General features: G+C 37.0%; 1 protein-coding gene across 1 annotated transcript in view; it reads right to left on the reverse strand.

Annotated features, from left to right (window-relative positions):
• The window catches only part of LOC134650250 (very long chain fatty acid elongase 6), a 41696-nt gene that overhangs the window by 8083 nt on the left and 7987 nt on the right, over positions 1-25626 (reverse strand). The window contains exon 2 of the mRNA XM_063505205.1: positions 21113-21250. Coding sequence (XP_063361275.1) covers positions 21113-21250 — 138 coding nt within the window. The remainder of the gene's footprint in view (positions 1-21112; positions 21251-25626) is intronic.

The raw sequence follows: 25626 nt of genomic DNA on the forward strand, positions 1-25626 counted from the left end.
AAAAAAAATTAGTTTTCTGTCCATTGATTTTTCGTCTAAGGATGAATTTACTTTACAAATAGGTGTGATACTGTAAATTAATCGAAGAATTGATTGCCAAACGGCGTTTATATTCGTTACTGCTACTTTATTAGGTACTTAACTTACTACTCCGGGGTGTTTAGAAGCAGGGATGTTACAGAGCTCCGTTTCCGTTTCCGTTAAGTCGGAACTTCTGTTTGGTATTACACATCCGTTTCTGTTCCGGTTCCGTTACTTTTGAAACGGAAGTTATATCGGATGTCAATGCTTAGCGCGGCAGCGGGACATGAGCGGTGTACATCAAAAACAAACAGGTTTATACCAGTCATTCGCTCATAGCCCCGCTTGCCATGTGCTGCAGTAATTAGATGTTCTGGTTTATGCGTGTTTTCGAATTTAAAGTACCTATTCGTATGTACCACGTACTGTACCACTGTACCCACTCACACACCCACTGTACCACGTAAATAAAACTATATACCTACATATTAATAAACAACTAGTTCGCTGGCTCAGCCTTGCCTGCCCAACTATGTAAATATAATAAATAATTATAAGACTTAGCTTTAAGCACTGTATGTACCTGACGTGTAAAATTATGTTTTTATCAATAAAGAATTGAATTGAATTGAATTGAATATGTGTTGTGTTGTGTAATGTATACCTACTGATAGTACTGACTCAGGCTCCGGTTCTGGTTCCGGTTCCGTTTTCGGTTCCGATTCCGTTTCTGGTTCCGATAAACTAAATTTAAAACATCTGGTTCCGCTTTCGGTTCCGATAAAACCACATCCGTTACATCCCTGTTTAGAAGAAGTCGTTTTCAAAAGACTTTCGCTTTTAAAAATTGTTTAAATATTACAATCGGAATCATGTACGACGATGTTTGACGACCGGTCTGGCCTAGTGGGTAGTGACCCTGCCTGTGAAGCCGTGGTCCTGGGTTCGAATCCCAGTAAAGGCATTTATTTGTGTGATGAGCACAGATATTTGTTCCCGAGTCATGGTTGTTTTCTATGTATTTAAGTATTTGTATATTATATATATCGTTGTCTGAGTACCCACAACACAAGCTTTCTTGAGCTTACCGTGGGGCTTAGTCAATTTGTGTAATAATGTCCTATAATATTTATTTATTTTATTTATTTATGTAGGTACTTACGATTATGTATGCCACGTGCTCATATCTCAATTTAGTACGTATTATGAGTATAATAACGCTTGCGTGTTCACTGTAAGAATGCCTCTTTGTCAACATGCGATGGCGTGTGACAGTCGGCTCGCGCTTGACTGCCTGGGAACGTGACCGTGTGTATTAAGCCCATCTCAGATTGAATTTTTCAATTATTCCTTTAATTTAAAAATTAACAGAAAATATTTCATTCATATCGCACGGCGTGGCGTATTTTGGGATAATATTTTTTATAACTAAATATTCACTCCTAGTATGTAGATACCTAAATGTATAAAAATTAAGGACATAAAATCTGTTTTTAAAATATTTTTCTACATTGAGTTGAAAAGGCATGCATAAAACCGGTTTTAAAAGTATGAAATCGGAAAAAAACATGATTGGTCGAGGTAAGTATGAAGGTAAACGACGTTATTGATAATATTTTAAAATTAGTTACCTACTTATGCTATAGTTACATAGTATACTCGTACATAGTTAGGTAATAATTAAATCTTGATCTACCGGCACGATGTCCAAAAACCAACAAAATTCCCCTGACGTGTGAACCGCTCTTTCTGTGAAAAGTGCGGTCACTTGCAGATGCAGTTGACCCGCGTGTGCGCAGCAGTTGTCCCGGCTCCTGAAGTCCCCTGACTGACCTTATATGGTGAAACTCTATATTGCGTACTTATTGGTAGTCGTACTTATTGCTGTCAGGTATACATATTTTTTAAAATTCAACACGTACCTATCCCACCTTGCTAATTGCGATCATAATTTCGCGACTTTTCGGAAAACGAGGAGGAAACGATTTCCACAAAACTATTTAAGGACAATCTTAGTTCCGAATAGAGATGGGCGCCGACCCCTAAAATCGCGGCGGCGGCGCGGCCATATTTTGATGACCTTGAGTACTATGGCTCCTTTAAATCTTATTGCATTTTTTATGATATTGGAGGTAAAACCTTTGCGATAACCGTTGCGCGTAAGTGTGTTGCCAGCCATTAATATGGGAATACGCTCTTTTCTTGAAGGTTTGAAGGTCGTATCGGTCCGGAAATACCGCAGGCTATAGTTCATTCCACAGGTGCAGAGACGGAAAAGATGGCGTGCAGTAATTTCCCTAATAGATAGCTTTGGTAAGAGACCCGAACGCACGAGTTCCCGAAGAAAGGTGCTCTAACTTCTCGCCAATCCTACCAATGTGCAGCGACTATGCTTTGGCAATTATTCTTTTGAAGGACCTGGAGGCAAAGTTAAACTAGTTTTTTCAATGCGCTAGTCTAATTTATTAATTAATGCGCCATTTGTCGAATTGTGTCCGTATATCTATCGTAGCCGAGAGGGTAATGCAGGTGCTGGGCATACCTGCGTTTCCTTAATTCCGTCCCAGGCGGTGTTAAGTCCGGAGAGGTCATTGTCTCTCCGATTTGAACCATAAATCGTCTGCAATAGACGCAAAGGCCAATGGATCTATCGTAATTAGATATTTATATGGAAGTGTGATGCGCTCCGATAACGACCCGTAACTCCCGCTAGTTGGCGCTGGAGTACACGGCGTCACGCCGGGCTTTGGCCAGGCGGCGGCGGCGGCGCGCCGGGGTCTGTCAGCGCGGGCCCATAGCTAGTTCCGAAATAGGGTTACGATGCAAAGTAAGCACTTTTATCAAACAAAAGTTAAGTAACACGTGTAAACATTACGTCACTGGTGTCCAACTGACCGAGTGGGACCGTCAGTTAGAAAGTGGCGTTGCACAAGCCGCGCGGCGCGGGATGCGATCATATTACTTCTTATTATACCTACTTATTAGACGATTGGCGAGCACACGAACGTTTAATTATAGTATTTATGTCTTATTACAGTTGATCTTGAAGGAGATGTATAACGGAGGTCAGTGTGTCGTATTTCGGAGTTTCCGGCGAAACCTACCTTTTACCTTTTAAACTTAGGTATAATGAAGTAAATGACAATTTAAAATATAATTCCTTCGAAACTACGTATTAACTTATTGTATCTAAGTCTGAAATACATACATATAAATATTCGTTTTTGTTGCTACGTTTGTTTTTGCGTATACATAATTACATATCCACTAGACCTATCTCTTTAATAAATGCGCTTGAACACAATACCTATAACACATATCTCATTGCCATTGCAATGCTAATAATTACTCCTCACTATTCTTAAAATATTAGTCGGGTTGGCAAGCTGTTAGAGCACGCGATATTTTAATTATAATGTCTCACTACATTTGAAATTGGGGTAGGTATGTGAAGTACCGACTTCAATGGGCATTAACATATTAGTCAAGCTCTTTAGTTTAATTTCAGGTTGAGTTGAAGCGACTAATTTAGGTGATTCTTATGCAATAAATTATTCACCATCAGATCATCAAGTATTTTTAAATAATTTGTCATGTTATCATGACAACGTGAAAGAAAGTTTCAATATGGAAAACCTTATTAATGTTTTCAAAACTGAAGTTGGTTAGGATTTGATCATCAAAACTAATAACAGGTACAAAACAGGTAAGTGTAATAGTAAGTTTATGTAATAAACAATATTTATTTACTTATATCGTAATCTGCATATATTTCGTGGTAGACCCGTTCGTGTAATTAAATATTATGCACTCAGTAAAATTTGGTAATTCGTAAACCATGATATCTCGACACAATATAGAATGGATTAGACACCGACTCGCGTCCTTATTCATAAAATTTAGCAACCTCTTATAAACATCTGTTAAATTGTGTCTCATTCACAAATACAAATGTCAGAGGGACAAACGATTGAATAAGGACAATCGGTTATCAACGGTTTGCTACACTAGAACGTTTATGAATAACGTAACGCCATTATTAGACAATATAGGTCAAGTTGCACTCGGGACTAGAATAGAATTTGCTAGATTGCCGCCAGCCAGCTACAATAGGTCAAATGCTGATATGTAAGAAAACATCTTTGGACTACAAGGGGATGTTATTCTGTTAAATTAAAATCGAATTAAATTGAACACGATTACAAAAAAAAAGCAAGTATAAGTTGAGTGTTTGAGGGAACCCTTCCCGAACCTTGCTCTATCCGAATCAATGGCGGTGACCTTTTCGTCAAGGAAACCATATTTCTCTTTACTTTATGAGCTTAGGCTTGGTTATAATTTTTAATCATTCAATATATTTTATCTATTTCCACTTTATTATGAGAAGTTGCTAATGTTCTATCCAAATAACTAGATTATGTTAAAAAAATGAACATTCGTTTCATTCACTGATCATCCGTATCATAGAGGTACATATATCTAATCTAACCTCCACAATAGCAACTCACAAACGGCACCAGCACAAACCGGTAGAATTGGCTAGTCCATTACCATTCGGAGCCGGTGCTCTAACTGGTTCTTTTTGGAAAATATTGATATCAATGGCACAAATCGCAAGGTTAATATTTCATTTTGTCCTCACTTTTGTACATTATTATTTCGATTAGTTATTAAATACGCGTGCGCGATGCTACTTTTCGTGTTGCTCTGGACTGGAGTATAATTTTACAGAGTAACGAAAAGGGATCACTTTGTATGGAAATTCTCATAAAGAGTGAAGTTTTCAATACTCTTGTATATATCATAACATTAAAGGTAGCTAGTATTCAACTTTTGTCTCTTAATTGACCTGTCAGGCACATTAAAGCTTTTCATGAGAACTTTCGGTTGGAGTTCTTGTTTACGACATAAAAGGGCTTTAAAACGTTTTCAGTATTGCCAGCTTCTCGATTAACGTCTTCTGCCTTTCACTGATGTCAAACATACTGCATATGCCATGGAATGGATTAGCGAATCAAATTGCCGTGGGAAAGTTATATAAACCCTAAACATATTCTTTAGGGCCTAAAGAATATGTATTATTATATGGAACATAAACCTTGACAGCCTGACGTAACCGAGACTAATTGTATCTCGCAGCTGAATAATATACAATTAAGCGCAATGGAAATGTATTTTTTTAATTATATACAAACGGTCCCCGTTTTAACTAACTATAGAGATCAGCTCGGAAAAATACAAATAGCAGTTTCCATTTTGCTATAATGACACTTATCGAAAAAACCAGCAAATCAGGTCCGGGAAGTTTTCATGCGAAGTCAATATTTACGTGGTTAATGAGCATTTGATGAGTATTTTAATGTATATTGGACCTAACCGTCTAATAGCGGCGAATTATTCTAGAAAAATAGCAGTGATTGATAATCATTTTATTAATTGTGATTTTAAAATAAATTAAGTGAAACCACAACAAACCAGAATAATTAGAAACTACATTCCGCAAATCCGCACATACTCGTAACAATGACTCAAATGCGAGACGAGCAATTATGCACGAGGAAGTGCGAAGAGATTACAAAATCGTGGTGTTTTATTGTTGCTAGACAACACAACAACAAGTAAGCACTCGCATCACATGTAAGCAACAGTGCTTACATGTGATGTGAGTGCTTACTTATAAGAATTTATGTGACATCCTGGTGTGCAGATTTTATTATTGCATTGAAATTATAACACATTGTCATCTGGTTGGATTTAGCTGACCGTCGTTTTTATTTTTTATTAGATATGTACGTGGATTCCATATGATATGGGCCAACGTTACGCTCTAATTTGGTGAAATTACCCGACCTTACAGTATCAATGAGTGATAAGTTAATTTATTTTGAAAAAGATAATATATTTTCCTTTAATAAAGTTTGTAACATATTCAACAAACATTTTACAAGAGTAGTCGTCACCTCTTGTGATATTACAGCCGAAAAGTACAGCTTCGGCCCCTATTGCTAATGGTCAATCTCGCACTGGCAGTGACTGTCACCTTTCGTCTGAAGACGGCACATATTGCATAGACTTTTATCAGATGTCGATCTTAGTCTCAATATGAGGTAGGAAGTTTACACATTTAGTTTTAATATTTATTTTAGTCACAGCGGATTAATATTTTTTTTTCTCCCGTACTTTTATTTGACATTTAAAGGGTCGTGCACACATCTTTAAAACCCTACCTTATACATAGTTGTCAAGACAAGTCTTTAGTCTATTCCCCAAAAAAGCATTTGTGCATACACGCAGTATCTTTTTGGCACCTTTTCGATACTTCGTGTAATGACCACTTATAAAATATTGTATGAAATACATTGTTGCCAACCTTATTTTAAATGTGTACTCGGACAAATAAATGAACCATAGACATGTTTTTTAATTTAAAAATTTAATTCATCTTTTAGACAGAAGTCCACGTGAAGACATGAAAAATATTTGTTAAATTTAAAATTTTGTTTAAAATAAGTGCTTGGTCGTAGAAAAAGTATTGTATGTAACGTTGTTTAACTGAGTCAAAAAATAGGTACTCAAATTGTTACTCACGCCACTCGCCTTTTTTGACCTCTCTTAAACAACGGTTGCATAATAGTACATTATTGTCGAGGTTCGAAAGTAGCTACTTGCAGGCTGAGGATTCGTTTTAAACGGACGACCTTGGGAGTCCGTTTAATTGAATCCGAAGCCAGCAAGTAGCCTTCCAGCCGAGTCATATATAGTGCTTTTCTCAAAAATGGTGCAAGAAATAGAAATATTTTACAGAAGCAACGTTCTAATTTTCACGGAAAAAAGTAAAACCATTAAAAAGATTTGCTTGCCGCCTTTAAAAAAAAAAGTGTATTTTCTGCTGAAAATACGCCAACGTATTTGAGACACCTAAATAGTCGCGGTACCAACATTATAATAATAAGTGCTGATCATCTGTTTGGCTGTTTAATGGACCTATGCCTTCATTTGATATGGCCATTTAAAGTTTTTAAAAGTTTGGAACTCGTTAAATAATGGAATTTGTATGCAACATTGCAGTCCCGAAATCGAGACTACAATGTTTTTTACTTTTTAATTTTTTGAATGACCATAAACTACGCACTTCGCGACCTATTTTTTAACCGGCAACGTCGACTTTGCCGTCCATTTTTGAGTAAAATACTATTATCGATGGTCGTTATCATCTTGCTATCACATGCAGTCTTAATTATACAGATGTTTTTGTTGAAGTATCAGAAAATGGTGACATTAACGCACATCGTGTCAACGATACCAGAATGTACCTATCACGGCATGAAGTAATCAGATTGTCTAATTAATTAGCACAATACGCTGAGCACATTACGCACGTGTATGGAAAATTTTACGTCATTATAATACCATTTACTCAAATAGTTTACACTTTTGTTAACGCTGTTATGTTAAATTTTGAAAAATACGATCTAATGCTAGATCACCGGAATTATAAGTTTATGTTTTGCTAGAAAATAAACATATCTTATTTATTGGATGTCGTTGATAATACCGACTGCCAAAATAATTATCCCCGTCGAGTTAGAGTTACAAGACGTTAGTCTAGAGTCCTATTCAGTATCCTATTATATTAGGTTTTCTCGACGGAGTACCGTACGGGGGGTTCACATTAATCGTGCTTATTTAAATATCTACCTGGCACTATTATTTGAAAAGGATATATTTAACAAACGCAAGGCACAAGCGGCAACACTACACTGACAACAACAACATCATTGCTGTCGTCAAGCCACTTGTTGTTGAAGGAGGGAACTTGAGGTACATAGATAGGTACCTATTTACGCAAATGCTTGTTGAAATAGTATCGTCATTCATCTCACGAGTTTGACGTACTTATGATGTCATTTTACACCTTTTTGAGTGCTAATGGAGCTTCCAATTTTCATAAACATACTTTCTAAGCACCACAGATGAAATGTTTTTTATAATGGTCGATTAGGCTTTACAATACTATTATATATATATTATGCAAATTATAACAGCATTTGATCCGTGACTGAAACATACAAGGTATCGTGATGTAACATATTACATAATTGACACCCGAGATAATAAAAAAAGTCTGACATAGAGACTATAATAAATAAATAAAATACAATAGCCTTTTATTTCTTGCGAATTTTAACATTGTTTGGTGTTTAGAATTAATCTTAAGTTAACTTATAATTTTATAATGTTAGTTCTAAAATAATTTTAAATGAATTTTAATATTTAGCAAGAACCCCGTCTTCGCAGGTGAAGGCCTCCTCCAGAGTTTTCCACTCATCTCTATCTTGAGCTATTTGAATCCAGTTTTGACCAGCGATATTTTTATTTCGTCTTCCCATCTAGTAACAGGTTTTCCTATAGGTACCCCGTTTTTTAGAGACTATAGTGTCGACCAAAGGGGCCAAATATATAACGGAACAACTCCTTATTTCCGTGGATACAAAGGTGTGTTACGATATATTTGGCCACTTTGGCCGTCACTATATATTTGATGCCTACTGCACTGTGCAATACTCGCGAGAGTATTGTTGTGTTATGTCATGTCTGCGATAATGACGCGTGACGATGACGTGACGACCACAAAAAAGATGAATCCGCACGCGATTTACACGTGACGGCATGCAGTACTATGCCGGTATCTCATTCTGAGAATAGATTTTGCGGATATGAACCGATAAGATGGAGAAATCAAAATGTATTCTGTAAATAGAGTATAGAAGTGTACAAACGGTGCTGTTACTAGTATTTGTAATTTATGTGATTATTTATTTATTTATTTAAACTTTATTGCACAAAATATATACAACAATGTACAAATGGCGGACTTAATGCCAAATGGCATTCTCTACCAGTCAACCATAGGGCCAAACAGAGATACCTTCAATGGCTGGTTATGTGTCAGGCGCGCCGTCGGTGCCTCAGTTTGTTGTTATAGTTGAGCGGGATCAACGTTTTACTATCAGTATACTAATATACTGTGCCTTCGTTACTTTAGCTTGTATAAGTTGTATAACGGGAGACTATCATTGGCCACGACATCTATAGCAGATGATCGTCAGGTAAAATAAGGTGTTGCGGGGAGGTTGATTGCACTACCCACAAACACCTAAAAAAGGTACAAAAAATATAAATTGAGGGCTATTATTACGGCACGATCCTTACATAGAGAAAGGGAGAGTCAGGGTAAGACCAAGACGTCCCAGAATGTTACGTGGGGGACATATATCGCTTCTTCTTGGTGAGAACCAAAGCTAGGCTTAAGTATCAAACTTTATTGAGCGATTGGTTTTGTCCATGAAATGCGGGAGCGGGAGTCCGGGAAGACTGCAGACTTTGGATAAATAAGACTGGACAGTGAACAAATCACTAAATTCTAACGTCAAAATGTTCTGAATGTAGAAATATGTGATCTCATTTGCTCGTGATAGTGATCGCTAAAAAAAATCACAGTCACAATAATTCATCAAAGCGTAACATCTCTTCTCACATTATTACCTCTCCTATGTGATTATCGTTTACCATGGAAATAGCAAGAGAAAACCCAAAGAGAAAAAAATATATGTTAACAGTCAAGTCAAGGCATTCTTATGTTTCGGTGCTCCAAATCTGGCGGCCGACATTGACCGTGACCGCATCCGACTTCGCCTGCAGAACTGCGAATCGATACCGCCTGGCGAGCCGGGTTGCGTGAGATCACATGCCAGATTTATTAGGTATCCTACACGGACCTGGATAGACTCCGGACTGAGTACTTTGTCAAAAAAGTGTGGCTGCAAGAGAAGATAAACTAAACTAGAGGATCGCATGTTGTTCTGATTAAGGAAGCAATGACGTCATTAGACAATAATGTCAACATTACGATGAGTCAAAATATGTAAACTTCTGTCAATACTAACTAGTGCGAGTGAGACACAGTCCTCTGGTTTGATCCTCTCTTTCGGACCTTTTCTCTAATCTCCTATGATCAACTTTCTTGATCGGTGATAAGGGTCAATTATGATAAACAAACTGATAGTACTATTTGGTTCTATGTTTCTCTGCAGCTGACTGTACATCTGTAGCATCCTATTGACTGTCAAATTGACTTTTATGACATGCACAATGCAGATATTATAGTAGGTATTTGTCAACAGGCGTTACTTGAATGCCGCATTGATTGATGTATTCATCACTTTGTCGAATAATATCTTAAATATAGTGTACAAATGCATAACATTACACACTTTCGTATCACACTTAGTAAGCGGGATAGTATTCAATGAAATTTAAAATTACATATCCTTTGATACTAAAAGCCGCATGCACTTGGCATTACATAAGACCAGACAGAAATTATTTCCTTTATCAACACGCAGAGAAATTAATTCAATTGGCGTACAGATAATTGGGTATAAGTTCCAATGTGGGCGGGACTGTTGTTCCCATCCCATTCAGCTTGTCAAACGCATCGCCTGAAACAAACCAGTATAAGTGGCGCCTCGAGATCTTTAGTAACTATGCGTAATCGCAGACTAAACTTTTCGGTTGGTAAACTATAGGAAAGACAACCCTTAGGGCAGTGGCATTTCACTTCGGGCACGGTCGGTTCACGACTGCTCCGAGTAGTTATAAAAGTCAGTCTCGCGAGCGAGAACGCGATATCGGCCATATGCGCTAGGCAAAGAAAACATGATGCATCGCTGACAAATATCGGTTTTATTAGAAAACGCGTACTTTTTATTATTCTATGTCTAGAGTGTCATTCAGATTGAGCACTCCAGCCAGCATAAATAAGAGCAGATCCAGGGGACCAAGCTATTATGACGCATCGAAAAGAAAATATAAACGGAATGGCAGGTGCTACGATAAATCACGTGACAATTTCCATACATTAGTTGCGATTGGCGTTTTCTATGAAGGATTTTCATCTTTGCTAGGCCCCCAGTTACGCTTGTTGTACAAATTTCAAGATCATGTCACAATGGTATGCCATGTACCCGACTCCCCCGTGCTCTTATTAGCTATGGAGAATACACGGCCTAGTGAGTGTATCAGAGGTCATTATCTAAACAAGCACTGAAGGCTCCTCTTCGGAAATGAAAGATTGTTTGCACTTTACTCAGCCCACTGGCAATAAGGTAAAACACGGACATGTGATATTTGCTGTTCACATTGACAATATTGACATAGAATCTGCGCAATGTTTGAATGGCAACTCCTATTTATATAAATTCTATGAATAACCCATAGTTTATAATTTATAATACACGACGAGTGTAAAAAGCAGCCTCAAACTTGCGTCACATAAAAATTGACAGTTTTTTTGTCATTGGACACTTTTGGGACAACTTAGTACCTAAAGCGCTCTAAACTCTGTTTTATATCCTAGATACTCAAAGGACAATTCTAATGCCCAATGTACTCGTATTACCCAATCCGTCTGGTTTTGTACTATAATAACAGCTCACACATTATGTTGGGTCATAGATTGCCCAATCGAACTGCCATTTCAGCATCCGGTATCAGTGCCATGTGACATGTGATAATAGTGGATTATACAAATAAACATTATATAACAAGAGCATAAAGTAACCCATTTTATCCGAGGCAACTAAACGATCCTATATCTAATTGTATTAGAAAGGTCGCTTTAGCTGAGACCGTCTTGTGTATGTAGCTTAGGGTTTGCTCCCGGGAAATACCGGTACCGAAAGTACCGGGAATTCCCGGGATTTAGAACAAAGCAAAGAACCGGGATTTCAAAATTAAAATCCCGGTACTCCCGGGATTTTCGGGACTAAAATTTCCGGTACAATATTTGACTGCTTTCTGTTACTTAGCATGAAATATCATGTTTTATAAAGAAAATAAATATATTTTATCAATCTAAGGCTGATGGTAATACTTTTACGGCTGACCACTACATTAAAATAAAATTTTAAAAAAAGTCAATGGGTTTGACAATGCCGACAATATAAATTTGCGTAATTTGATACTTTAATTAAGGGCATACATGTTTGTACGATAAATAATTTTATACGAACAATTAGTTATTTCATATTTGTAAACTAACTAGAAGCATACATAGAGACAATTTTGTAATTAATAAATACTACTTTTAATTCAAATTCAAACACGGTATAAGAAACTCACATATGATAATGATATTTTAAATGAATTAATAATTCTGGCTTAATAATTTCTTGATTTGTCGTATTGATAGTTCTGTTATTATATGTTCGAAGGTCCACAGCCCATTTTAAACGCATGCGAATTTTTTTTTATCCTTTTTCACAAAACATCTTACATATTTAAAAAAAAATGATGATATTACTGAGCCACAATTCAGTTTTTGCCAATCAACAAAGATAGTAAAAATATCATGTAGTTTAGGAAAAAAGAAACAAATTATATTAATGATTGTGTGACTTAAAGACACATATTATGGTACAAAAGAAGTGTGTACCTTCACTGTGCTACTTTTTTATTGTTTTAAGAAAGAATCGTGGTCGTTTTACGCTTTTTTTTTACTGAAAATTGATGTGAAAACTGATTTTTGAAGGCAGTCCCGAAAGTACCGAAAATACCGGGAAATCCCGGTTCCATTTTTGCCCGGTACCGAAAATCCCGGTTCTTTTAAACAGTACCGGTTCTGCAATCCCTAATGTAGCTCCTGTGCTTAGCATCTACCTAATTAAGACAAAGAAAGTCACAATAAAAATTTGCGAATCAAAACAACTGTCGAAGCTAATAAGTCTAATCGTAGATATGTATATTGCATGTATACGTAAACGACATTGACATCACGATCACAATACCAATATTATTGTGCGTACCCTTCGAAACCGCACCTTGTTGGTTTCATGAATACCTACGTCAATGTTAATTTGCGAAGGGTAGACCCTTCGCAAATTAACATTGACGTAATACAATTAATGGTGATGAGACAGACGGGTATTGGGTAGTTTTGTTAACCTAATACCTATATAATCCAGTGATTACCAGATGGTAACTTTGGAATCCTAACTCACTTGATTCATTTATGTAGATTTTGATCATAAAATAGAGTAGAAATTTTGAATTCTTCAAAATTTGTTAAATACCTAATTGCAATAAGACCTGAAATTATTAAAACAATTTTTCAGGATGCCTGCTATTTACATACAGTATGAGATGCACATCTGATAAACCAAGTACATATTTCATATTTGGATAGAAACTTTAAAAGTGGATGCAGAAAATGTTTGTTAACCGTCTATTGGTAGAATCTAGATTTTACAAGCATTTTGGCACAGTAGCATTGGCAAAATGCCCAAAGCTTGAAATGGAATTTCCATTTTTTTTTCGTTTTTTGCTCACTCAGCCGGATCCAACTTCCGTTGACGAAATAACAAACGCATTACAATAAAGAATTAGGGTGCCGTCTAGAAGTACGCTTATTAGATATGCTTAATTCTGGTCAGGAGAACTGATAAAATAGACGCATGATGAGAGCACCTTAAATACCTACAATTAATCAAAACTTTTTACAGGTCAAGGATCACCAGGTTAGGAAAAACTTTTTATAAGTAGTTTTCAATGCACATTCAAGGTCAGGAAACATGATAGGTATCTTAAACCTCCCATTTACTTAATTCAAACTTTTTATTCAATTGCAACTGCATATCTTTCCTGACTCTGATACAGTTTTTAGGATTCCGTACCCAAAGGGTAAAAACGGGACCCTATTACTAAGACTCCGCTGTCCGTCCGTCCGTCCGTCCGTCCGTCTGACACCAGGCTGTATCTCACGAACCGTGATAGCTAGACAGTTGAAATTTTCACAGATGTATTTCTGTTGCCGCTATAGCAACAAATACTAAAAACAGAATAAAATAAAGATTTAAGTGGGGCTCCCATACAACAAACGTGATTTTTGACCGAAGTTAAGCAACGTCGGGCGGGGTCAGTACTTGGATGGGTGACCGTTTTTTTGCTTGTTTTGCTCTATTTTTTGTTGATGGTGCGGAACCCTCCGTGCGCGAGTCCGACTCGCACTTGGCCGGTTTTTTAGGGTTCCGTAGCCAAATGGCAAAAAACGGAACCCTTATAGATTCGTCATGTCTGTCTGTCTGTCTGTCTGTCTGTCCGTCTGTCTGTCCGTCCGTATGTCACAGCCACTTTTCTCCGAAACTATAAGAACTATACTGTTGAAACTTGGTAAGTAGATGTATTCTGTAAACCGCATTAAGATTTTCACACAAAAATAGAAAAAAAACAATAAATTTTTGGGGTTCCCCATACTTCGAACTGAAACTCAAAAAAAATTTTTTCATCAAACCCATACGTGTGGGGTATCTATGGATAGGTCTTCAAAAATGATATTGAGGTTTCTAATATCATTTTTTTCTAAACTGAATAGTTTACGCGAGAGACACTTCCAAAGTGGTAAAATGTGTGTCCCCCCCTCTGTGTGTCTGTAACTTCTAAAATAAGAGAATGATAAAACTAAAAAAAATATATGATGTACATTACCATGTAAACTTCCACCGAAAATTGGTTTGAACGAGATCTAGTAAGTAGTTTTTTTTTATACGTCATAAATCGCCTAAATACGGAACCCTTCATGGGCGAGTCCGACTCGCACTTGGCCGCTTTTTGTTGATGGTGCGGAACGCTCCATGCGCGAGTCGGACTCGCACTTGGCCGGTTTTTAGATATCAAAAGGTAATGCTATATTGGGAGCATCGTGGCCTAGATCTAGCTCTAGTTCCATTATGCCTTGACTGACAGCTGATTTACGATAGCGAAAGAGAAACTTTACAATTGTTACTTACAGAGAGTCTTTATTTTTTTATTAATGGGTCATTTATCATTTTAGTACCTCTTCACACTAATATAACAATACTAATTAATGATTAGCTAATAAATAAATATAACGAGCGGAGTACTTATTAAAACAATTATTCCTTCTAGTTATAGCCTTTTTATGTCATTATGAAATGTCTTTTTGTTGCAATTTACTTTTTAAATGTCTATTCAATTGCTAATCCGTCAATCCTCAATCCTTTTACTCTAATTCCCCGAGGATGAAACAGAGCGAATTTAAGCAGTGTTTGATTTGGCTGACCGCCAATCGAACGTTACGTAAGAGGAAAGAATCCTCTGCGGAAGTCATATTCCCAGTATGATAGCCGTATAAATATACAACTTAAACATGTATGCCTTATTCAGGTCATGTATTCCGTGGTCAGGTCCTACTCGTATAAAATGGAAGTTCAGTAGACTGCAACGAAAGAGACAAGACGAACTTGACGCATGTGAAAAGACCGGTTTGGATTAGAGCACGTGGAAGAAAGAGAACAAACTGAAGGTGGAAGTGGAGGGGCATGGTTAAGGAAAGGTGTCTGCATCGGTATATGCGATATATAGCAAGAAAGAGAAAATAATTCCCAATTTCCAGTTATCAATCGTAGAGATGGACAAATTGCGGATAGATAAAAAAAAATCGAAGAAATTTACGGACATTTTAGAAAATTTCCGTGGAAATAAAACATTTCAATCCTCATAGAAAAATATGAGAAGCTTCCGAATATTTTTTTCAATTGACTGAAAATTATTTTGTGTGTAAGTAGATTACTTATACTTAAACATAATAGTGTAGTGAGTAGTGACATAAGTATGACGCACAAGCTTTTAACTTCGTTTGTAGGTCGATTTTTTTTTTGCCCGGCGATTTTTTTTTGTTACTTTTGGATAACTATTTACATGTTTCGCGCGTATGTAACGCGTTAATATGTAGGTTACTAGATAATGAAATTTTAATGTTTACGAGCGAACATAATTTTCATTTGTTTATGGCTGACATCAGCCCTGTGTGGCCTCGAGAGGTCGCGTCGCCGGTTCGCCACACCAATTAATTCCATTAAGGTAGTATACGTATTAGAAACCGGCTAAGCGTTCGTCATATTTACGCACGAAGGGTTCAGTGATATGTTATTTATCCTACAATATTACCTATAAAGAAATAAGTTGGAATGGCTGTCAAATCTAAAACACCGTTGAAATAAGTTATCCTTATTTGTCTCCTGTGTGTTTGTTTTAACTTCAAAAAGTTTTATGGTGGTAAGTTATAGTGCAATGTAACAAAATTTTAGCACTCCCACTTGAAGAGACTTTACAATTTATGTACATACATTACAAATGCCAATAAAATAACTTACCAAATAAATAAATAAAATTAAATGCCGTTCTTTGTACATTATTAAAAGTTTATATCTAAATACATACATTAGGTACCTACAGTTTAATATAAAATATAAAAACCATCATTTGTAAACTTGGCTCATACGTGCCCGATTCACGTATTCATGTCACATGATCAATGAATGTAGAGAATTCTCAAGTTTCAGCCAAAAAGCAAAGTTGGAAGTCCGCCTCCCAGTTACGAGGGGTGGAGTGGGGGGTTACGGCACTCGTGAATGACCCAGCTGAATGGGGGTGCAAGTGAATCAATGCTGCGGGGGCCACTGTCGCATGCGCTTATGGCATATATCACATTTAGTCGTGTTGGATTGTAGGCACATGCCTGAATCTACTGGTTAAATTCAGATTGACATGATCGTTATTGAGCAGACAATACTTAATGTCAACGAATATTCGACGTACGCAATGTGTCCCTACTATGTAGCATTGTATGTCTGGACATTAAAATGTTAAATTTATACAATTTTCAACATTGAGGCAAAATAAAAATCAAGTCAACTCTGTTATTTATTTCAATGTTTAACGGTGAAAAAATGGTCAACTCCATTATTTGTTCTCATGTTTAGAGCATTTAATTTACACTTAGTTAGGCACATTAATAGCAGATGAAACAATGCTTACTTATACTAACCATCAGTGGCGGCGCGTCCATAAAAGCCGATTCCCACCGGCTTGCCTGTTTTTGGACGTTTGAGTAGAGTTGTAAAAGGAAATATGTAAGCCAAATTAGCCCCGAATTGCCTATGGGTATTTTTGACGCGCCGCCACTGCTAACCATCACGTTATTTTGGGATCGCTTGCGAATAATGTCGTTGTTTATTTGTTACTGAAATCCTATAGATTCTATTATCACATGTGTCATAACTACCTGTTTTCAAATACCATTTGTACCATACCATATTTGAATTTCTGTTTGTTGTTATGATTGTATTTGTATCCTGATTGTACCACGTTCACGTGACGCTACTTTTTTTCAGAAACCAATTATAAACCCGTCATCGTCAGTTCGACATTTCACGTTTGGCCAGGTCAACAAAAATTAGTTGATACCAATCAATTAACACATTTTGATGTTTGGAAATTTATTCTCCTGCAAAAAAGCCTAGATTAAATGTACCTAACTTACGCGTAAATACGTTCTTAAGGCATAGGTACTAACGTTAAAGAGCAAGTTGTTGAGCAATATTCAAAACATCAGGTCTTGTAATGCAATGCAATGAGGTAGAGACATCAAATTAATTTTTAGGCATTGGCGTAAAATGCCATGTGGTACATTCTAGATTTAGCATAAATTTGAAATCAGTTGAGCACATCATGACTATTTAGTGAACGGAGTACAAGGTTGCAGTTTTTTTGTAATTTAATGAGTTAATATTATATTTGTGACAATGTTAAATTCAGCGAGACTGCCATAAAGGGCCGTAATGAATACTGGTATTTGTTACCCCGACAATTCATCGTAGTGTCGTTATCAGGTTGCACTATTTTCATCTTTTTCAACCTTATGTCAAACGAAAGTGACGTAACACCTTTTTTTGTTAGAGGTACAATTCTTAAAACCCGCTTCTCCAAGAAATCTTTGACTCTACCACGAAAACCAATGACCAAGGACCATAAAATCTACCGATTTGACATACAATGGAGAATGGAGTATGTTAAGCTTAAATAATGGTTTCTTGATAAATCGCGCAAACTAGATTATTTCAAAAAGTATTTGAACATACTGATCACCCACATTGACTACATATATTAAACGCAAATTTGTCTGAAACTTGATCTGATAATTATCAATACATGGAGAAAGCATTGTATGATTTCTCCGAAACCATTAATTTTCGCTGAACATAAACAGAGGTTAGATTCTTAAAGTCCTCTATCACTGGGCTTCGTTTGATCCAAACGAATGCGGCAACCTGTATAGGTATAACCACAAAAAAAAAATTACACTTACGATGAAATTTCACCGTATATCCTAAAAAATCTTCCTTTGAGTTACGAAAAAATATGGTATTTTCGTAAATCAAATGAAAATTAAATACATTATTTCGGTACAGTTTGTGATTTCGTGCCTATTTATCGCGCCCAGAATATGGAGCTCTTCAAAACAGACAAATTTAGTAACGTAATGTATCCAAAAAACTATTCACCAACATAATAAATATCGGGCCACGAACAACGTTGCAAGCTTGTGCGTCATTCTTATGTCACTACGCTACAATGTTTACTAGCAATCTACTTAATCACAAAACAACTTTCAGTCAATTTGAGGAACATGTATTAGCTAACGAAAAATAAAATTATTCCTTGTCAAAGTCCATGGCAAGAGGAAAAATACTTCCTCGTAATTTTTTTAACAATACTGTCTACGTATGTTTTAGAACACGTATTATTGTACGTCTACAAAATAAAATTACACAATATTTGAGCATAATATTAGTATATTACGCTTTCATTTTATGAAGATGACTACATATCTTCATAAAATGAAAGCGACAACCAATCAAATAATAATGTAACAAAAAAATTACACCAGACAATTGGGTCAGCACTTTCGCCCTACACCGCCTGAATAACATTAGACCGACGAGTGTGGAATACCTACGTACGTACATACGTAATACGTGACACCCAGGAACTTAGACCATTGACAAAGCTTGTCTAGCGCAGGTGAGTAGAAATCTAAGAGCCAGTGTTACTGTGACCTCGACATCAGTAACGACTATACGCAATCGAAGAGCACGAGTTAAACGTCTTTGCTCGGTCAGCGATTATAATATCACCTCAGGGTGCCTAGTAGTCAATGTGACAATCGTTTGCGCTACGATAACGAAACGCTTTGTGTCTCTCTATTACTCTTCCATATTATTGGGACAGTGACAGTTGCGTTCGTTCGCTACGGAGCGTAAACGATTGGCATGTTGGATACGCACCCAGAAATGATGTCCGATAGATACCAGGGATGTTGCGAATATCCGCATCCGCAACCGCGGAACTTCCGCATTAATTTCAACATCTGCATCCGCATCCGCATAAAATCGATGCGGATTTTAATGCGGATGCGGATGTGGAACAGGTCAGTACAGGAACGTCTTAGCATCGGCGTAAGTGCTAGACTGCTGGGTAATTTATTCATTAACCAAAAAAACCTATTAGAAATGAGCAGTCAAGCGTGAGTGGGACTTAATGTACGGAACCCTTGGAACGCGAGTCCGACTCGCACTTGGCCGGTTTTTTGAAATAAAAATTACCAAAATGTAATATTTGACATTTTTTATGTACCTATCTATCTTGACATCCGCATCCGCATCCGCGGATGTGAGCCTTTAAAAATCCGCATCTGCATCCGCGGATGTCAAAAAATCGGCATCCGCAACATCCCTGATAGATACGTGAGATTAGTGAGAAGGTGAGAACACGAAACTAAGTAAGAAAAGTTTATTGATTCCTAGTTAAATACTTCCAGAATCTTGCGAAGGACGCGCTGGAAAAACATTACTTACGTCACTGTGCGAAAAGGTTAAAAAATCAAGTCAACGATGTACCGACAAAACGAGTTTAATTTGGAAATTATATTAAGAAACAAATACACGTGCACATCATAAAAGTTATTTTTGGAACTTCATAAAAACCATTAAATCTGTAAGTACCTATATGTATAAAACATGGTAGGAAAGCCTTTATGTAATGTTCATTACCACATTAGGTAATGTTCAGCAATGGTTATTAAACATGGTCAAGCAGATCTTGTCAGTAGAAAAAGGCGCGAAATTCAAATTTTCTATGGGACGATATCCCTTCGCGCCTACATTTTTCAAATTTGCCGCCTTTTTCTACTGTCAAGATCTGGTTGACCAAGTACATATATAAGTATAATAAAATACGATGGTGCGGGATTAAGACGTCACATCGCATTCGAATAGGATCGTGTAATAATACGTATATAAAAAAAAGCAATGCGGACCCAGGATTGATAACATATTAGATAAGCCAACTACATATTATCAAACACTTGACATTGTCTATGAGTCACTAGCCGATTGTGATAAAACTCAATAGGTGGCACACAACAACTTTAAAGTCCAGCAGTAAGCAGTAGAGTAAAAATAATAATTATGCATTACATGGTAGAGGTCTTCATGATAAAGAAAAATCTTTCCTTCGTTGTCATTAACACTTCAAAGTTAATTTCGATCGTAACCAAACCTAATAAAATAGATGAAGCACGGTAAAACAAAGGGGGCGCTGTAATAGGGTGGAGAGTGGAGTGAATTACTGAAGCCTATGGATTGAGTGGTAATTAAGTGATTGTCAGGGGACAATCTTATACAAAACGACCTTATTAGACTACACTCTACAGCTATAGTCTGGACTATAGACTTCTAAAGCAACCGACAACCGGTCTGGCCTAGTGGGTAGAGACCCTGCCTGTGAAGTGGAGCCGCGGTCCTGGGTTCGAATCCCGGTAAGGGCATTTATTTGTGTGATGAGCACAGATATTTGTTCCTGAGTCAAGGATGTTTTCTATGTATTTAAGTATTTGTAAATTTATTTATTTAAAGAAAAGACGCTTAGCACCAGGAATTTCGTACATTGACCCGCCTGTTCCTATCTCTATCGTTCGCGTGTCATTATATTGCTGTCCCGCCCATGATGACAACTGTCAATGACACTGTGCGATTAAGATTTAAAGCAATATAATGCACGTGCGATAGAGATCGGAACAGGCAGGTCTAGCTAGGCCAGAATCCCCCAGATAATTGCTCGTAACAGATTAAAAGAATTTTGATTCACGAACGCAATTCCTGACGCCACTTACCTGGGAACACATACGGAGTGGTAGAGCCCGTAGTTCCGTAGCACGTGGATGAACTCCGGCAGGGTCCGGCACGCGCCCATGATGCTGAATGCCGCGAGCGCGCTGTTCCATACGATCAGCGTCCGCGTCAGCTCGAATCTGATAATAGACACGTAATAATCATTATAAACACAGTTTAATAGAATAGAATAGAATTTATTCGTAAGCACAAACAAACGAGACAATACATAATATAAAAGAAAACACAAAATAAGATAAAAGTGCCACGAAATGACTTCATCTAAAGCATGTTGCTGGTGACTTCCAGCGCTGATCTTCCGATGAGACCATCAAGTGAGAAGAATCACGGAAGGTAACAGACAAGAAAAATACATAAAAAAAACATGCTGTGAACAAATAGTTAAATAAGAAAAAGTTACACAGCAAGAAGATACAACATAACGACTATATTAAATTAAGATTATTTATATGTACATTTAAAACAATAAGCATCTAATCTTCTTATTAATTAATATATGATATGTTAATATTCTTGACAGTTAGCATCAATAGTATTGAATTCTTTTCCAAATAGAGATATCTCTTTACAGTTCACGATTTAAACTATCTGTCACAGTCTAATTGTTCTACAAGGTTTATCTTTTCGTTAAGCCATTAGAGATCTTTACCTTTGTACGCGGAATCTGATCCGCTAATACTTTTGAAGCTGACTGTAGTACACAAGTTTGCAAATATAAAAAAACCGGCCAAGTGCGAGTCGGACTCGCGCACGGAGGGTTCCGCACCATCAACAAAAAATAGAGCAAAACAAGCAAAAAAACGGTCACCCATCCAAGTACTGACCCCGCCCGACGTTGCTTAACTTCGGCCAAAAATCACGTTTGTTGTTGCCCCACTTAAATCTTTATTTTATTCTGTTTTTAGTATTTGTTGTTATAGCGGCAACAGAAATACATCATCTGTGAAAATTTCAACTGTCTAGCTATCACGGTTCGTGAGATACAGCCTGGTGACAGACGGACGGACGGACGGACGAACGGACGGACGGACAGCGGAGTCTTAGTAATAGGGTCCCGTTTTTACCCTTTGGGTACGGAACCCTAAAAATCAGCAGCTCAAAACTACTAACAAGTTTCCGGACGGCTTGCTTATTTTGGGACAAGTGAGCACTTTCCCCTCCGGTTCTAGGTTGTTGTCCAACAGGACGGGTATGTTTGATGATAAGAGCGGTTTCGCACTACGTCCGATCCGAATCCGATCCGAATCCGTGAAAATATGGTCCGAAGTAGCCGTAGAACTATTTCTATGGTAATTTACGCACTAGATCCGTAAATTATTTCTATGGTAATTTACGTAGTGCGTAAATTACCATAGAAATAGTTCTACGGCTACTTCGGACCATATTTTCACGGGTTCGGATCGGATTCGGATCGGACGTAGTGCGAAACCGCTCTAAGTGTATATTTGTATAACATGTAGAATATATTTGTTCAATATTTTCACGAAGACTGAATGCAAGTACGATTTTAATTGATCCTGTTTGTGAGGCGTTCCTGGGTATTGTTTGCCTGAGGTGATGACTTAATGAGCGACTATAACAATACAATGTTAATTGTTTGATGTATTCCCACATTTGTAAATTATGTAAAATGATCCTTTGCTTTTTCTCCAAATTAAGGAAATGAATATTAATTTTCGTTCACCTGAGTATATTCTCATGACATAGGAATATAATATGTATATGAATAATTATATTAGTTAAATCTTTTTTCTGATATGGAGCATAAAGAGTACAGAGGAGCAAAGTAGGACCATTTTACGGTAGTACCTAATTTATTCATCAAACCGCAATAGCTAGACCCTACGCCTACTTCAGAGATTAAGTTGTCGCACTGATATCGTGATATCTCATGTTATCAACGGGTTGCCGAGTGGAACCAAGTTCCGAAACATAATAGGTATGTATTAATTTGGAGGAGGCCTTTACCCACAGAGGGGTTCTTGCATAATAAAAAAACAAATCATTTAACCTTCATTTGTAAAAATGGATGCAAGAAATAAAAGGCTTCTTTATTTTATTTTTATTTTATTTATTAGAATAACGCTAATACCTATGAGAACGAGTAGACGAGATTTTCAAATTACAAATACATAGATGACATTTACAAATTTTAATTACATTGAATGCGTTCGCAACGAACTCACAGTGGAAGGGCAAATAACTTGAAGCGATTTGCGTCATTCTGGGCCAAAAGATCGTATGTTAAACAGGTAGATAACTTTTTTACATTGGCAGTTTTTTACTTGATTTCTTGGTAGTATGTTTGATTTTTATTTTTGGTTTTTACAGGTTAATAATGTTTCCATTATATAGTGGAATCCCAATAACATCGAGTATGTAATGGGGATCAGGAATTAATTAGGATAGGAAAGAGTTAAATACTTGAAATAACGTTTAGAGAAAATTGCACGCAAAAACTGCTAAATATATTTGGCTGGAAATTGATATACCTGCCTATATATATTATATTATAATATAACAACATTTATAAGCAAAATCAACGTGGGGATACTGGGGATCTATATGATATTTAATCCCGGGGTCAACCTTTCAGGCTTTCCTCACCCATTCCGCACTCATTTTTACCCTCCTCATACTATTAAAGCCGGTATTCACATTAGATTCGAATTCGCACGTCGTCGCTCCAGGGTCCGAGAGGCACATATAGGCTATATACGTGCATAGCGCTGTCACGCTCATACACCGAAGCGACGTGCGAATGCGAATGCTCATGAGTGTGATAACCGCGTAAATAAGGAGGGCAAAAAATACAGGCTAGCGTGGACGTGAAGGTTCTATTAAGTTGACCTCTTCTACGCGAACGAAGTCGCGAGCAAAGGCTAGTATTAATGATTATCTTGCACATGTATATACAATAAATAGGATGGATTTAAATTTTTAACGTTTCCTGAAAAGAGATTAGATATCAGCAGTAGATATCTTATCGCTATAAGTATCAGTCAGGTGATACGCAATATGAATTGGAATGACCCAATTGTAGTATTTTAATTAATCCCATAATTAATTACGTCCTTTTGAGTCAATTTATACTACGATTCATAAACTAATGGTTTTTCCTCTCCTCACTTCTTATCGTTTACACTATTATCTATTATGAGTCTAGTTATAGAAAGAAAAGCTATTGTATCAACGAATGTTGTAGCTATTGTAGCAACCTTAGATCGTAAACTTTATCAGCAAATGGCATGTCGTTAAGGAAACAAATAAAAGGTAGAATAAATAGAATATAAAAAGTAACATTAATGTCCATGTTCATCTACATAAAATTTTGCAAAGACAAGATTTTATATCTTGAACTTATCTTAGAAGAAACGAGATAAGGATTGACATTATCTAATCATTTGATTAATAGTCTGGTGCCGAGAGGTTGGCTGAAATATATGTAGTTGCCACTAAAACGGCGCGATTCGGGAAATGATTTAGAGATTCACTAGATATGAAATAGTAAAGATATGTGACGTTCCACGGCAAAAGGTACCATTGCCCCGGCTGAATATTGGAGCGGCGTTAATAATAGCGTAAGCGCCAGCCGCCATAAGGTACCTTTTGCCGTGGAACGTCACATATCTTTACTATTTCATATCTAGTGAATCTCTTTCATTTCCCGAATCGCGCCGTAAGTACATAATTAAAATTTTTAAGCTTCATGAATATTTTTAGTGGACCACCACACTTGTTGCGACATGAAACGAACCAACACAATTGTCAAACATATTTTTTTAAGATAAACATAATTATTTCAATATGTCATACAAAAGGCACCTGTCATACAACCGAAGATTAGCGTGAAACAAGTACCGATCAGCGAGTTTTTTCTTTGATTCGGAGGAAAGTCGTCGGCAGTGTGATCGGCCATATCAATATCAATGTAAAAGTATTTTTCAACCGCTCAAATCTGCACTTTCACGTAAGAATTTATATTTAGAGGCAAAAGCCTAAATGTAAAAACGAAAATGCTGCCCAAAATATAAAGGAATATTGTCATGTCATCATGTTATTCATGTGACACCTTAGGAGTCCGCGCGCAATTGACGGATGATGGAATTTGAATAACTAATGCTTCGTGTGAATAAAGTTCAAGGTTGTCTGAATGTCAATGAAAAAGACATTGACGCAAGTTGGGTAACATGTATAAGAAAACCGGATATTAACGCAACTGCCCGAAAATGGGATAATAATAAAATTTTGTGTTTCAATCACTTTTCTTACGTTCCGAACGTTCGTTTCCGGCGTTAAAATCTAAGAGGCTTCCTTGAACTTTTTATGATACCCGTTTCTAATTACTGTGAGTGGTGCCATATAATTCCCGTACTTGGGTGCCCGAAGTCAACGGCCTGCAACCTGAAGCCGCGCGGATTAGGTTGTCATTACCCATTAGGTGCGTAGTGCGTAGGCCGTTCACCCTCGAGTCACACGCGAATTTCAGGCACAA

This window comes from Cydia amplana, chromosome 8, assembly GCF_948474715.1.
Source record: "Cydia amplana chromosome 8, ilCydAmpl1.1, whole genome shotgun sequence".
NCBI lineage: Eukaryota > Metazoa > Arthropoda > Insecta > Lepidoptera > Tortricidae > Cydia > Cydia amplana.